Below are 15,631 nucleotides of genomic sequence, written 5' to 3' on the forward strand. Positions count from 1 at the left end.
TACCGAGCAAACTACCGCGACGAAGTGAACAAGAAGCCATCTATCACTTCTGACTTCACAGGAGCGCCAAGTTGTATTTTCGTACTGAATCATAGCGTTCGGAAGTGTCACAAAAGCACGAAGCAAAGCTACTTGCCTTCCATAAGCCCAGCCTCCGGAACGAGTGGGTCCTAAATCTTCAAGGAGTGCTCACGTTCTACGACTATTATCAGCTCATCGTGAAACGAAACCCGATCAGCTTTCCAACGGACCGAGATAAGCTACCGGTGGGTGGTCTTTCAATTCTGAAGTCACTGATGTACAGATAGCAAGTGCCGACCACGCGCAAGAAAAGTAACTTGAACACAAGTCAACGTTCCCGTTTTGGTACACCATATCAACCCAGGCATCACTCTACGAAACCACAGATGCCTTCAAATCCATCATGACGCCGAAACATGGAGGATTTTACCAGAACACAAGAAAGTCACTAAATAAACACGGCGAATGATTTATGTGCAGGTGAGAGGATGCCAGTGTCATCAACGGGGACCCACCGAATAAGCTCATATTTCAACTCACACATCCCAGCCCGTGATGGAGATCTGCCCAAAGCCCTAAACGCACACATACAACGGTGGTGAGTCGAGCCGGGCTGCTTTGCTGAAAGGAAAACTTACTGCATATATCAATCCAAGAGATTCTCAAGTAATGTCAAAAGTAGAAGGCGAAAGCAAAATCGAAAACGAAAAAAAGAAGTGTTTGTGTCAATCGCTGACGGGAATTGAGCCCGACGTGGCTGGTTGTTGTTAGTGATGTGGTCCTTGATGTTTTTCCAGTGATGGATGAAGCTTACGGGTCGAACCCACAACCTTGAGATTAAGAGTCTCACGCTCTACCGATTGAGCTAGCCGGGCGGATGGAATCCTGCCTGATGGTTGGTGACGGGTCGAGGGCCGTGGACGGTTATGGCTGGAGGGCAAAGGGGGGGGAGGGCTCCATAGTCTTGAGCGGGCCCCTCGTAGCAGTTTGGAGGATATATACATGGAATGGTGTAGTCCCTTGGTATCAAGTGCTTTGAGGTACATGACTTCTTGAGTAGTTCCAATGCTGAACATGATGGCCAACTTATTGGAGCTTGTAGGTAGCAAGGTGAGACGGAGGTTGGCCCCCTGTAGACATATAGGCAGATATACTGAGATGTCTAGTCGTACGTATTAAGTATCTCACATATGGTCATGAGGTAAGACCTTATCCGTGCAAGCAACGGCGTTGGCGTGGCTGTGAAACTATCCCTGATCAATATGCCAGGTGTCTAAACATGTCGGACAGGTTTAAATGCTTCTTACATGTCTTAGCTTCGTACAATTCAGTGTAGCCATGACCATCTCTTGTCTCAAGTCTGCCACATGCAGGACTTGCGGGAGATATTCATGTGAGGCGAAGGAAGTGCGGCCGGCAAGCACTGGTCAGTGCCATTCAGATGGTAACAACCATCAGACACAAATTTTGAGCACAGGCACATTCCGTCTTCTATGTGAACGATTCCATAGTACGAGGGAGAGCACCTGATTCAATAAGCTAAGAGGCGGCGGCCAATGTCTCTAAGTACCAGTCATAAAGACCTTCCTCGAGACTGGAGTCTCCAGACCTGTGTATCGTGTGCCTCGCGAGGTGTGTCTCTTTCAACGGGATGACTAGGAATGGGATTTGCTTCGCTACTACGCGTAAGGGCCTTCGAGCGTGGCATGGGAACAGCCTTAGTATCAACATGGGCATTCAGCCTCTGCAAAGGTTGAGATTCTCAATTAGCGTAGGCTTGCCAAAGTGGTGTAAATGGAAGAGACCTACTATCATGCCCAGAGAGCACGTTGAATTCGCTAGCCTGTCTCATGATTCACTGCATATCCAACTTCTGTAAAGCAGGTTCGAAATCGAGAAACTGGAAAAACTTCCTGCAGATCTAGACGCACCAGTTGAACTCGGCATTGGTAGTGCTACTGGGCGAAGGGTGTGGTCTCGTGTCTGATGGCCTGGCGATCTCAGAGATGACGTTGAAGGGTGACCATTACGTGTTGCTGCAGCGTTCATCTGTAGAACAAGAACGAGTATCGGATGGTGATTCACCGCGCGAACGCCGAGACAAAAGCCTCGCGCAGGCTGGTTTGATATCATTGGATGTCCTTAGCCGTTGTTGTCTCGGACGTAAGAAGTAAAGCGGCGCAGTTTGGACAGCATCAGAAACACTGAATAGATCGCATCGTACGTTTTGTTCGCTGATGGCAACCTCTGGCCAAGATTTGGGGGGGACCTAAATATTGTCGTACAGGTTAGCACGGAGATTCCGGTTCGAAGACATCGGATGAAATCTGTTCTCGTCGAACTGTGAGTCCTGTGAGTGGTCGCTTTGCTACGAGGCATCTTTCCCATGATTCTGCTAACCGGGTCAGATGTGCATGTCAGCGAGAATACCAGGTCACACAATTACGAGAAATCCTGGCCGTACCATGTGGCATGCTATTGAGCTAATTGGTACTTGGTCTGGGGCACCCTTTCTCAGTAACTGCCCGAAATTGCAAATACATCATGAACGTGGCGAATACATGATTGGGCTCGAAACGCTCGGCTGGACACAAATCGTTCGCTCTCGACGACGAGACTGCTTGTGGGACAAGGTACATAGCCGCTTTAAGGTGGCATATGTACGGACAAGGTGCCATTTACTTTGTGCCCCGACTGAAGGCTTAGATGTGATAGCGATCTGATTTCAGAGCCTGTCCTCAACACCAATCAGTCCAAGTGACTCCGCTCCTGGAAGAGATAAACAACACCTACCTCGCCCAGATGATACGTAAGGCCATACATAAGTAGGCTAATCGGATTTTCAAATCAATATTGGACGCAATGGTGTCTCCATAAGTAAAGATATGGGTGTGGACGTTAGCCGGAGATACAAATTTCGATCCACTTGCTCAGACGAGGAAGGCAGTTTTGTGCCCACTGCCGGCCAGCTCGTGGAGCTCCGGGCAACTAAGACTTGCTTCTTAGACCCCACGTCCTCTGGCGTTATGCTCTTGAGCATGACAAGTCGGAAACTTCAACAGCGTCGTCACGATGGCGCCAGATAGGGAGTTCTGGACCCGGCTAAGTTCACGAATGCCAGTGGAATTACTCGCTCTCAATGCTGTGATCGGAACTTGTCGTGCTTGGCTGAAGGGAAGGGTGTCCTCACCAGGCCGGGGATCCAAAGGAGGCCAGCTTGAAGCAGGGTTTAGGCGAAAGGCGAAAACACTCAGACACAGGTCCCTGCCGCCGCTCACAATGGAAAGAAAAGCATAAAGTTAGGTGTCCAGTGCGGCCCGCTTGGCCAGGAAATAGCAGCCATTGTGAAATGTTGAAGCATTAGGCTCCCTCCGTCTCAACTTCAGATAACAAAAGGTCGTCGTTAGTCTGATAAGAGAGCACCCGACGAAATGCTTTTGCTCAGCACTACATATGTGTCACGTTTCCTGCGCCCTGAATGTGCTACGTATGCTGAGCGCCTGCTCCCAGGTTGTACCTGTGATGCAGTCGAGTACAAGCAAACGCCTGTATGGTCAAGAAATCTTCGGACAGGTTTTATCCATTACTCTCATCTCAAGTCAAGGAAGAGAACTGGATATGTCCATGCAGCCGCAGCTTAAGCGCATGGGTCTCTGAATGCACTGAGGGCTGGCGACTGGATGTTGGTTGTGCCGTTATCTTGGATTGGACAACTCCGCGGAGGTTGACTTACACGTGTGGAAATGGCAAAGGGGGTCCGCATTGCCGCGTTGAGTGGAGGCTGAAAGAGCCGTTCAAAACGCCCGCAACCCACGGCCGCTGTGCCGGATCCATACACAACAGATGCGGTAGCGCCAGTTTGTACGATGCTTCTAATGTTGACATTTGAGCCACAAGCTCCAAATTGATAGACATGGATTTTGAGGTCGGAATCGAGTAGTAAAGTCCAGACCTTCGCCACGCCGGGTGTGGATGGCAGGGAATGGAAGCCGGCAAACCGGGGGTATGCACGTCGCGACGGGAGACGGGAAGACTGAAGACCTGAACCAGACAAATGGGACTGACGTGGGGGTTTGAATGGCTGACATAATCCATCGGAACCCTTTGTTAGTGGATCTTCTGTGCGGCTAGTTAGGGCCTTCCATTTTTTGTCCGGCCTTCGTTGTCTCTTTATCTTATCTCAACTCAACCTCCCTCTCCGAATGCAGCGTAGCAACCTAAATCTCCCTAGTCATCCTCAATTTTCATCAGCTCTTGGGCAGCTGGACCCCAACATGCTTCTCCCGTCATACCTGGGGAGCATCACGGCCAACGAAACGTGGGGAAAGAGAGTGTCAGGGAGAGCCGGCGGAGGATACCACAACCTTGCCCCAGTTACGGGTCCCCGGACTACACCACCCCGTTTATTTCTGGCCAGTCTTTAAGGGACAGCAAGCGGCACGCGGTCCATGATCAGGATCAACGTTGTGCCAATTCCTCTGCGACGTCAAATAATGACAAAGTATGACATTATTGTTCCACGACGTTGGCCTCGCTTTGTGATGACTGCCAGCTAGCGCAGACGGCACCATCACCAAGGAAGACACGGCCGTCGGGTGCCAATTGGACGGGCCTAGTCCATATCAAAGACCAGTGCCAGGTCCTTACCTAGTCTAGTTTTTTCTAGGGAGCCAAGCCAGTGCTTGAAGTTAAATCGTCGCCGGCCAGGACTCCATCAACTTTCACCTTTACAAAACGTTGCTCACCTGATATTCTGTGCCCTTCAGTCGCCAACAACGCAGGAGAGCATTATTACAGACCTCAAAGTCGGTTGGTTCCAAATCATCGTTACAAACTTGACGCACATGCCATCCATGGTCGAATGAGCCCCGCGGAGATCGACGCCAACGATTAAGCATTCGCCAGTCAGATACCAGAGTCAGTTCCTTATCTCTTGGATGCCAGGGGTGGGGCCTGGGCTCGACCGTCACAACCGCATCTTGAGCGCCTTCTGTGAACCTACCAAAGATAAGCAATAAGCTCAGAAGCCTCCGTTTCGTCGTATTGTTCCCCCTTCCCTTTGCCCCCTTGTCCAATCATTCCCCTTCTAAAGCACTTTACTGAGTATCTTAGATAGGCAAGGACTGTCGAGATAAGGCATATGAACCTAGCGTCAGAGGCCACCCGCTTTGGCTCATCATATCACTGCGCTTCACTGTCTATTGCACTGAAGGTTGCGACAGCGCAGTTTTAGGCCTCTTGCTATATTCAGGCCGCTTCTCAGTTGACGGAGAAGAAATTTCTAGCTGATTCATTAGGCCCAGGAAAGAAGTACGCCGTCGTTGGCGTTCGTCTCAGCATTCCTCTCGGCTCCGGAAGAGATTCGCCCGTGTCTCGTCAAGATCGTGGCTGTCTCTCGCTCACTTCATGTTGGATCCTCAAACAATAATTCGCAGTTCATAGCTGTCACTTGTTAGAGCTTCTCCTTGGCTTCCGGCTACCATGACCTAGGAGCCACGTTGGGTCGAGGATTAGAGACACAACGTGCAGTATCGGCACTCTCATTCAAGACATCGCCCTAGTGCCTCGGCCTACCTACGCTACAGGAAAGATTGTGTCATCTCCGTCTTTCTCCCGTCGACGTATTCTTATCTGAGAGATCGACCAGCCAGCCTGCTGCCCAGTATCAAGTCTACCACGCAGTTGGTGTGGTCCGGTCCCTTTACGCCTCTTGGCCGCCTTCCATCCCGTCAGCACGTCTCCGTCACCTTCGCATTTGTCCCCCCCCTTCATCCTTGTATCCCCGCGGCAGGGCAGGGGATTTCTTGCGGGAGAATCAATCCGGTTTAGCGTCTTGCTGTCCCGGAGATGCATCAACCGTCTTCGATCTTCAAGAAGCATATGTCTATCTGTTGCAAGCATTCATATAAGAGTGTTCCTTGAGCCTTCCCAGTAGCCATAATCGTAGATCTCACCATCCAGACAATCGACAACATCAGCAACCAGGTTCTTTTAACAAGCCTCGAGCTTCGGAATCCTTTTCTACGTGGGTCATCACTGGCGACTAACACGAACCCACGACGTTTACCTACGCCTTAAACCACACGACACCGAAAACTACGAGGAAACAGCGCAATCATCATCACGATGCAGCTCTCCGTTCTCTGGAGGGCACCTGAGGTGAACCCTATCAATCGCAAAGCGCGCAGTATCCCTGTATTCAACATTTTCAATGTCTACGCACGAGCTTTCCACTTTTCGTGGCTCGGTTTTATGATTGCCGTGCGTATAAGTCTTGGTGGTCTCTTCCGTGCATGTGGACTGACATGGCGATAGTTTTGGGCCTGGTACACGTTTCCGCCTCTTTTGACAGTCACAATCAAGAAGGACCTCAACCTTACTACGGCACAAGTCGCAAACTCCAACATTGTTTCTTTGGTCGCAACACTCTTCATGCGGCTCATCGCTGGACCCGCCTGTGATCGCTTCGGTTCGCGTATCGTCTTTGGCTCGCTGCTTCTCATCGGCACTATTCCCATTGGCCTTGCACCGCTGGTCAAGGACGCCACAGGCTTATACATCTCCCGCTTCTTCATCGGTGTTCTCGGTGCTACTTTCGTTCCTTGCCAGGTGTGGTGCACTGGGTTCTTCGATAAGAATGTTGTTGGAACCGCTAATGCCCTGGCCGGAGGCTGGGGTAACGCTGGTGGTGGAATTACCTACTTCGTCATGCCCGCAGTTTACGACTCTTTTGTTCACGCACGCGGCTACTCCCCTGGTCAAGCTTGGCGGTTGACCTTCATCGTACCCGTCATCTGCCTGTTCTGCTGTGGTATGGGTCTTCTTCTCCTGTGCGAGGACACACCGACGGGCAAGTGGGCAGATCGCCACCTTCATGCCCAAGAGAACCTCCACTCTCACGGCGTTGATGCCGCTGTGCGATCCGACGTTGTCGATGTTCCTGGCGGTATCACTGACCGCAACAACACGGGCTCCATGGCATCCGATGAGGAGAAGAACAGCACTCACGGCAAGAACGGTGTCGTTTCCGACCATGAGGCCACCCTCTCTCGCACGGAGATGATTGAGACGGCTCAAGCTGATACTGTCGTCAACCCGTCCTTCAAGGAGGCCATGCAGGTCGTCTTGTCTCCTCAAACCATCTTCCACGTAGCCACCTACGGCTGCTCCTTTGGCGGCGAGCTCGCAATCAACGCCATCCTCTCTTCTTACTACCTGAAGAACTTTCCTTCCCTGGGCCAGACTGGTGCTAGCAACTGGGCTGCCATGTTTGGCTTCCTCAACGTCGTCACCCGCCCCGCTGGCGGAGTCGTGTCTGATCTGCTTTACCGCTATGGTGGACAGAACCTCTGGCTTAAGAAGGGCTGGATCACGACTTGCGGCGTTCTCACCGGCGCTCTGCTCATTCTCATCGGTCAACTCAACCCTCACAACGAATCAACCATGTTTGGTCTTGTCTTCCTGATGGCTGTCTTCCACGAGGCAGGCAACGGAGCCAACTTTGGTCTCATCCCGCACGTTCACAGCTATGCCAACGGTATCGTGTCTGGTGTCACCGGTGCCGGCGGAAACTTTGGCGGTGTGATTTTCGCCATCATCTTCCGCTTCATGGACCAGGGAACGAACTATGCAAAGGGCTTTTGGGTTATTGGCTGCATTCACATTGCTGTCAACCTGTTGGTTTCTTGGATTCACCCGCTTCCCAAGGCTCAGCGCCACTGAGCGCAAGGACGTTCACGAACATTAATGACTTTTGGTTACGATTGGTTTCTTGTCTCATAGCTCGCTTGTTTTGAATAGGGTCTGAGCCCGGTAGACTGGCTTTTGGGGGTCTGTCTGGAGTATGGAACGGACAAAAATGATATCCACTGTTGGCATTCTTAGTAAATAATTCGATTTTGCGCAATCTTAGCTCCGTCTACAACGTATACAACCACTTCTGGACCCTTTTCGTCGTGACTTTGTACGGATGGCTTAGCTGATGTGGTTCGACTGCACCGAACAGAACAGTGATGGAGTGTCAGAAACTGTACCTCAACCGGGAACCAGTGAGTGAGAGCCCAAGTAGGAAGTTTACTGACGCTTAAAACATGCGTGCATATGAGGAAAGAGGCGTACGTACCTCACAAACAGACTTGTCTGATGACCCACGTCGAACTTGCGGCATCGTGGATCTCAAAGGAACAGGTAGCTTCCCGGAGTGCCGCCAACACTCTAAGTAAGCACCTCCCCACTCTCCTGTTCTTCCTTTCCGCCTCCACATCATCAGGTCCCGGCTTCCCGTCCTTCTATTCACTCCCCCCACTGAGGGTCTGAAAGATAGGAGGGACATTGCTCCGTCCGAGGAAGCCACCTCGCTACTCAGGTACGTCATGCATAGGAATCGATTGCACAAGCGCCGTAGAGATTGCGTGTAAATTATGCTACTATTCTCTCTCTTTTGCCAACAACATTGCGGGAGAAAACTCTTGGTATCATGACCGGAGGTCTCTGTGCAGCAATGGCATCTGAGATTGGGATTTTGGCAGGACGGAGAACATTTCAGTTACCCACTGCATACGGGGTATCCTTCAAAAAGACATTCCAAATCACAAGTTAGCCAGTAATAAACGGATCTTCGTCTTGCCAACCATCTACGTTGCAAAGTTTTGTGAGCGCTTGCCAGTGAACGCCATTCCCAGCCTAATCGTGGCGTGGATTTGAAGGCAAGACAATCATAACTAACATGCTGATCATCATGCGAACAGCGTCGGGATGATGAGCAAGTGTGATTGGCTGCATGAGAAATGTCGTCGACAGGTAGGCCCACCTCGTACTCGAGCGCCTGATCACGTGAAGACGAGATGCCCCGTGGGCAACTGACTAAGCCAAGACGCGACGACACGCTAGCTAAAGTGGGTGGGGGAGCAAACGCGGTACGCACTTTCAGCGTGATGGGCCGGGTGTAAACACCAACGACGAATCTTGCAACGACCATCAAAGAGCCTCAACTGTGCCCAGAAACGTCTCCCAATGACGTTCGGAACACCCCAGGTATACTACCTGCAGTCGGATAAATGACTCGAAACAACCTTGGGGACCATCTCTCCTGGCTGCTAAGCAACGTCGCGCTATCTAAACCCACCGATCTCGCCTTTCCACCAGCCCACGACCCCTCCGGTGCCGACTCTTCACAATCCCAGAGCCGCTTTGGTAGCTCAAGCTCCCAACAAGAGCTTCCGACTCGACCAAATCCCCAGTCAATACCTGGCAGGACGTATGCAGGATCTGCACTTCATGTCCTGGACGCGGTGGAACAGCCACGGGACTCTAGGGTGGCAACAACGGGAAACTCCGCGTCCATGGCGAGATTGACATCTTCCACAAGGCCTAGAAAGCCCTCGTTGGCGGTGAAACAGCAGCAACCGCCACAGCAGCTGTTGACGCCCTCCTCGACGACGAGTGGTGGCAGATTCCAGCAAGCTTACACAGCTAAGCTTCGGCAAGAAGGTGAATACACACTATCCATCTGAAAGTACACTGACTGACCGACTGTAGATGCAGAGAACGAGCGGAACCGGGCTGCTCCATTATCTTCGCAAGAAGGAAGACACAAGCCGGCGCCGGCACCCACGCCGGACTTCCTCGATGACGACGATGACGAAATTCTCGACCTGACTGGCAATGATACCGTTTTGTCATCAGACTCAGTGGGATTTGATGATGGGGTTACCATATGGAACGAGGCGCATGCGTCAAGACCGGAGCCGCTGAGTAAACGAGGGCAGAAGCGGAAGAGCACTGAGATGAGCAAAGCGGGTGACTTGGAGTCGGATTCGGACGAGTTCCCAGACATCTACAAGACGTTGGGAACACCTGCGCCAAAGGGTAGTTGTTCGGTTAAGGGACCGAGGACGATTCCCTCCAGTATTCGTCGAGCAACTACCGACAAAGGGGTCATTGAAGAGCGTACTATTACACAAACAATCAGTCGGACCCAGCGTACCTACAGAATGTCTGAAGAGCCTGCTGGCAACGGCACACCGCGACGATTACCTATGGCTTCGGGAGGTCAGCAGGTGCTTGGTCGGACACCAAGCAAGGCTTTACGGATATCGTCAAGTCCAGAGTCGAACTCCAGAGTCGGGTCACTAGATCTCCAAGCACAGAAGCAACGCAGCAAACCCCGGGTAATACAAGATACGGATGACGAGTTCGATGACGGGGATCTTGATGAAGAGCTTCTTGCTACACCAAGCCGCCATACAGGCTCAACGATGCCGTTTACGAATCCTAGGTCAAGGCCAGCATCGATTCCTCTCGATGACACCATGCTATCTGATGGGCTTGTTGCTCCTGATACCCCCTCCATACCTACCTCATCGGTGCTGCGACCGGAAAGCCACGAGGCTCCAGCCGAGACGAGCTATGCACCCTTGCCATCTCGAGATCAACCGACGAATTCCACGTCCCAGCAAAGCACCTCTTCACAGACGCAAAAGTCTGCTGTGCTTAAGTTCATTCTAAACAACAGAGACTCCCTCAAGGCCAGGGAGAAGATGATTCAAGACCAGCGCGATCAGAACCTGAAGGACTATGCCAGGGTCTTACGAGAAGGCACTAAAGAAGATCGTGCCCAACTTAAGATTGCAAAGGAATTGTTGCTGAAACAACAGGCTGGGCTGGAGGAAGTTTCTGAGCTGCTTAATGCACATGCGGCACTTGAAGATGAGAGAGAGTCTCTCGCAATGCAGATTGCCGATGCATACAGCGAAGGTCGCGATACTGAAGAGGAAGAGAACCGCTTAGATGAAATCGCCGACAAAGTCAAAGATTTGGAGCAGTCCATCGATGAACTTCTCCCTGGTGTCGGCATAGTGGACGAAACCTTCATCGAAGAATACCGCAGATCCAAGTCCGTGGTCATGAGCACGCAGCCTGGCCACAAAATGTCTTCTAGGGCATCCAGGGATATACCAGGACTCACGGAAATGGATAGTCAAGTCATTCACCAGACACAGTTCCCCGGGTCGTCAAGGCTTACTGACCCAAGAGATCACTCGCCGCCGCCGTTTCCCCGGAGTCGACCGGCAGCTCCAAGGAGTGCGAAACCTGTTGCACCAAGTGCCAAGTCCCGTCGACGCGATGAGTTCGAAGATGAATTCTTCGATGATATTGAAGACGATTACGGCGCATTCATTCCTCCCCCGCCACCTGTGTCTAGGCCAACGCCAAATCGAAAGAGTCCTCCCAAGAAAGCGGGTCATCGTGCTCAAGACATGTCCAGCGACTACGGCGATGATGCAGACGCGGACATGCTTGCACTGGCTCACGACTTCGAGCTTCGGCAGTCTTCGTCTGCCGAAACAACGAGAGGCCGCAGTGCACTGACTTCGACATCGGGCAATGCTGTTCAGCCTTTGAAGGCAGTCGAACCACTGAAGAAGAGAGAGCCTTCGAAAGCGAAGTTGTCAATGCCACCAGAACTGATGAAACACCCCTGGTCAGCAGACGTGAGGAAGGCTTTGAAAGACAGATTCAGGATGAGAGGGTTTCGCTCTAATCAGCTTGAGGCTATCAACGCCACACTCGGAGGTGAAGATGCTTTCGTGCTGATGCCAACCGGCGGCGGTAAATCCCTTTGCTACCAACTTCCAGCTATTGTTACTAGCGGCAAGACGAGGGGAATTACGATTGTCGTCTCCCCTCTGCTTAGTCTTATGCAAGATCAGGTGGATCACATGTCAGCTGTCAATATTCAAGCTGTTTCGCTCAATGGCGAGACGAGTTCCCAGAAGCGAAGTCAGATTTTCTCTTCGTTCAAAGAGAGGAGTCCGGAACTTTACATCCAGCTGCTCTACGTCACGCCGGAGATGCTGAATAACAGTGACAACTTCATGAGGGCCCTAACCAGTCTTTACTCCAACAAGCGGCTCGCACGAATCGTAATTGACGAGGCACATTGTGTCAGTCAATGGGGTCACGACTTTCGACCAGACTACAAGGCACTAGGCAAACTTCGCAACCGCTTTCCTACTGTTCCCATTATTGCACTTACGGCCACAGCGACTCAGAACGTCATTGTCGACATCAAGCATAACCTAGGCATGGACAGCTGCCAGGTCTTCAGTCAGAGCTTCAATCGCCCAAATCTCACGTATGAGGTTCGGCGGAAAGAGAAGGAACTGATCCACAAGATCGCTGATTTGATTATGTCCAAGTACGACGGACAATGTGGAATCGTCTATACTTTGTCGAGGAAAACTGCAGAGCAAGTCGCCGAGAAGCTGCGTTCTCAGTATGGCGTCAAAGCAAGTCACTACCACGCGCAGATGACTCCTGAGGACAGGATCAGAGTACAGAGGGAATGGCAAGCGGATAGGATCCATGTCGTTGTAGCGACAATTGCGTTCGGCATGGGCATTGATAAGCCTGACGTCCGTTTCGTCATTCACCATTCGATCCCCAAGAGCTTGGAAGGCTACTACCAAGAAACAGGGCGCGCTGGGAGAGACGGTAATCCTTCGGACTGCATTCTATTTTTCGGTTATCAGGATGTAGCCACACTGAAGAAGATGATTTCGCAGGGCGAAGGAAGCGAGGCACAAAAAGAACGGCAACGAATGATGCTCAATCGAGTCACTGCGTTCTGCGACAACCGGGAAGACTGTCGCCGCGTTGAGATTCTTCGCTACTTTGGCGAACAGTTCAACTCTGACGAGTGCGAGAAGACCTGCGACAACTGTCGAGCAGGCGCTGTCTTTGAGCAGCAAGACTTCTCTGAACTTGCCGTTGGAGCTATACAGACCATCCAACTTCACGAGCGCCTGACTATAAACCAGTGCAGTGAAATCTTGATGGGAAAGAAGTACCAAAAGACAATTGATCCGCATCCTGACGATCCTCATGGCATCGCAAAGGGGATGAAGAAGCATGAACTCGAACGCATCATCGATAGACTTACAGCTGAGGAGGCCCTAGAGGAGGAGAATGTGGTGAACAAGAGGGCCGGTATCGCGATCCAGTATCTCATCGTAAGTTGCTCTACTGCTTATATCTGGCTCTATTCAATAAATCTAACACGTTCGTAGCCTGGTCGCAACGCCCACTTGTTTCTCAATGGCCGACGCAAACTATTGTTATCGGTCCAGGTTTCTGATAGGAATAGGGAACCATTGGCACCAAAACCCAAAAAGCGGACCCAAAAGAGCAAGAAGAACGAAGAGCAGGACCTGGACGAAGAACCGCCGAGGAGACGCCTGCCGCCTTCGACCAACGTGTCTTCGCCAGCGCAAGCTCGAAGAACGCAAGACAAGAGGTCAAAGGGCAAGTCCCTTGCGACCGTCATCGATTCTGACGAGGAAGACGAGGTGCTAAGGCAAGAGATGGCAGAGGAAAGTCTTTCGCTACACGCAAACGGCTACATCAAGGATGGCTTTGTCATGTCCGACAATGAATCTGACGATGGATTCGAGCCACTGCCCCCACCTCGAAAACGTGGGAATGCCTCCAAGCCGGTTGGGCCCCGTATCGAGGAGGACATACGCCTAGGGGCACTTGACGAACTGCACCAAGACGTCGTCCACAATTTTGTCCAGGAGGCTAAGCAGCTCGAGGAGTCTCTGCGGAATGCGCAAGGGCTCCGAAAACCTCTGTTTTCCGAGAAGAGTTTCCAAGAAATGGCTATCCGGTGGACAGAGACTCTCCCTCAAATGCGACAAATTTCAGGGATCGAGCCAGGAAAGGTGGATAAGTTTGGGAGCAAATTCGTGCCCCTGATAAAGCGTTTTCACAGCAACTACAAGGCAATGCTCAGCTTTGCGGACGAAGACGAAGACATGGAAGCCGAAGAGCAGAGCATCGTCGATTTGATTAGCTCCGACGAAGACGAGAACATGGATGATGAGGAAGAGGAAGAGGAATCTTCGAAGTATTTCAGTAGTGGACCGCCTCCCCTCGCGCCTTCTGTCCAGGAATGGAACCAGCGAATGAAGGAACTAGATACGGCGCCTCCGAGCCGAGCCTCATCGTCAACTTCGACAAGGGGGCGTGGTGGTGCTCGAGGCGGTCGGAGATCAGGGGGTCGCAAGGGCTCCAGCTCATGGGCAAGCAAAAAACAAGGAGGCGGCGTTACCAAGAAAAAGGCTTCTGGCGGGACAAACAGAAGAAGCAGCGGCGGGGCATCAGCTTCGAGAAACAGCGCCGTGACCAGCTACTTCTCCAAGGGAAAAAGAGGTGGTGGCGGTGGCGGCAGCGGTATCGGGCTGATGCCACACTGAGAAGCCGGTGAGAAGGGCTAGCATATGATATATGTGTTGGTATGGAACTAGACATACCTAAAGGGATACAACGGACGAGAGGAACATCAAACATGACTGGGGTCAGGAACACAAGACACATGCTCCACTTTATTCGAGAAGCAAACATTCATGAGGCAGGGGGGAAACGGTCGTGACAAGTTGGGGGAGAAGAAGTTTTATACCTTTCATGTCTCAGGGCGGCGATGGAGCAAGCGATTCCGTACGATGATGATTTTAGGGGCAGGCGTCGCCCGGTCTACAAGCATTCTCTCAGGCGCAGCATAGGCACATTTTGGCATTTTAATGTTGACCATGAATGATTAAGACATGTATTCCTCTGCCGTACTCAAGATGCTCCCCGATGTCCACAACCTTTATGGCAGATGATTCTCTTGCTTTATGACATGACCAGACTAGCGCTAGGTTTCACTCAGTCCCAATTCGACCATATCGTATGAGAGTAACTTTGGGACTCGAAAATACGAATTATCAATTTGCGTCTTTTCGCGCAGCTAGCTATCTAAACCCTTCCTCTACGCGTCTCCTGCCCTCCGGCCCATCCCACCATTCCCGTGAGATACCAGTGTCATGAGGGGTATAAAGTCCGTTCGCGAGGTCCGATCCATTCATTGCAATACAAGTGGTGTCTTTTGTTTTGTTTGTTTTTGAGGGTATAGCCTCGGGTTCATCGGAGCGCGACTTGGGGTTTCCGTGCAGTGCATCGTGACGGTGATGGCTCACGATCATATTGGACCTTCCCACATTCGTCCGAAATCAGACTCCATGTTTCCCCTCCTGGTATAATACTAAAAAGACCGTCAGGCAGGTATCCTCCTGCCCAAGATTGAAAACTCAAACGCCCCTCGACGGATCCCAATCCGACGCCTCGCCATAAAGCAAATAAAGTAGGATCAATCAGTGGCACTGCCGTGAAAGAGGGTATTCGAATATGTACAAACTTCAATATCGTGGTGTGATGCCAATCCGGCCGAGGCAAAGCAAGTCGAAAACGACTCAAAGCCTTGTCCTCCGTTTCTGCCATTGGTGCTTCGTCAAGTCCGCCAGCGGGGTTTGCCTGTCACCTCAGCTACCGCCTCGTTTTGCTGCGTAATTGTTGCCAACGGAGAACTAAAAACCCTCCTTTGCCTGGATAAAAGAGACTCCTAGCCCCTCCATCGAGGCTTCTGGCTAGAGGTGCTTTTAGACAGCTCTGGAAGAGTCTTGCGTGTAGTATTCCGCGACACTGATCGGGTTGGAGGGGTCTCCATGCCACCTGTCGTACTGCTTGCTTTGAGTTGTGGCAATTGGCTAGTTCGACGCGTCGATGCCAA

The 15,631-nt window shown here is 51.6% G+C and overlaps 2 protein-coding genes across 2 annotated transcripts; both read left to right on the forward strand.

Moving 5' to 3' along the window:
- Positions 1-6,147: 6,147 nt before the first annotated feature.
- On the forward strand, positions 6,148-7,743 carry CTAM01_00204 (nitrite transporter; the record flags this gene model as incomplete). The annotated part of the gene is made up of 2 exons (XM_060516258.1): positions 6,148-6,282; positions 6,337-7,743. 2 exons carry the CDS (start codon positions 6,148-6,150, stop codon positions 7,741-7,743), a joined length of 1,542 nt encoding a protein of 513 aa, XP_060388884.1.
- A 1,619-nt stretch (positions 7,744-9,362) lies between these two features.
- Positions 9,363-14,279, forward strand: CTAM01_00205 (RecQ family ATP-dependent DNA helicase; the record flags this gene model as incomplete). The annotated part of the gene is made up of 3 exons (XM_060516259.1): positions 9,363-9,510; positions 9,559-13,034; positions 13,092-14,279. The coding sequence occupies 3 exons, from the start codon at positions 9,363-9,365 to the stop codon at positions 14,277-14,279; spliced, it is 4,812 nt and encodes a 1,603-aa protein (XP_060388885.1).
- Positions 14,280-15,631: the final 1,352 nt, after the last annotated feature.

Source organism: Colletotrichum tamarilloi (assembly GCF_030869305.1).
Source record: "Colletotrichum tamarilloi strain Tom-12 chromosome Unknown Scaffold_1.1, whole genome shotgun sequence".
NCBI classification, from domain to species: domain Eukaryota; kingdom Fungi; phylum Ascomycota; class Sordariomycetes; order Glomerellales; family Glomerellaceae; genus Colletotrichum; species Colletotrichum tamarilloi.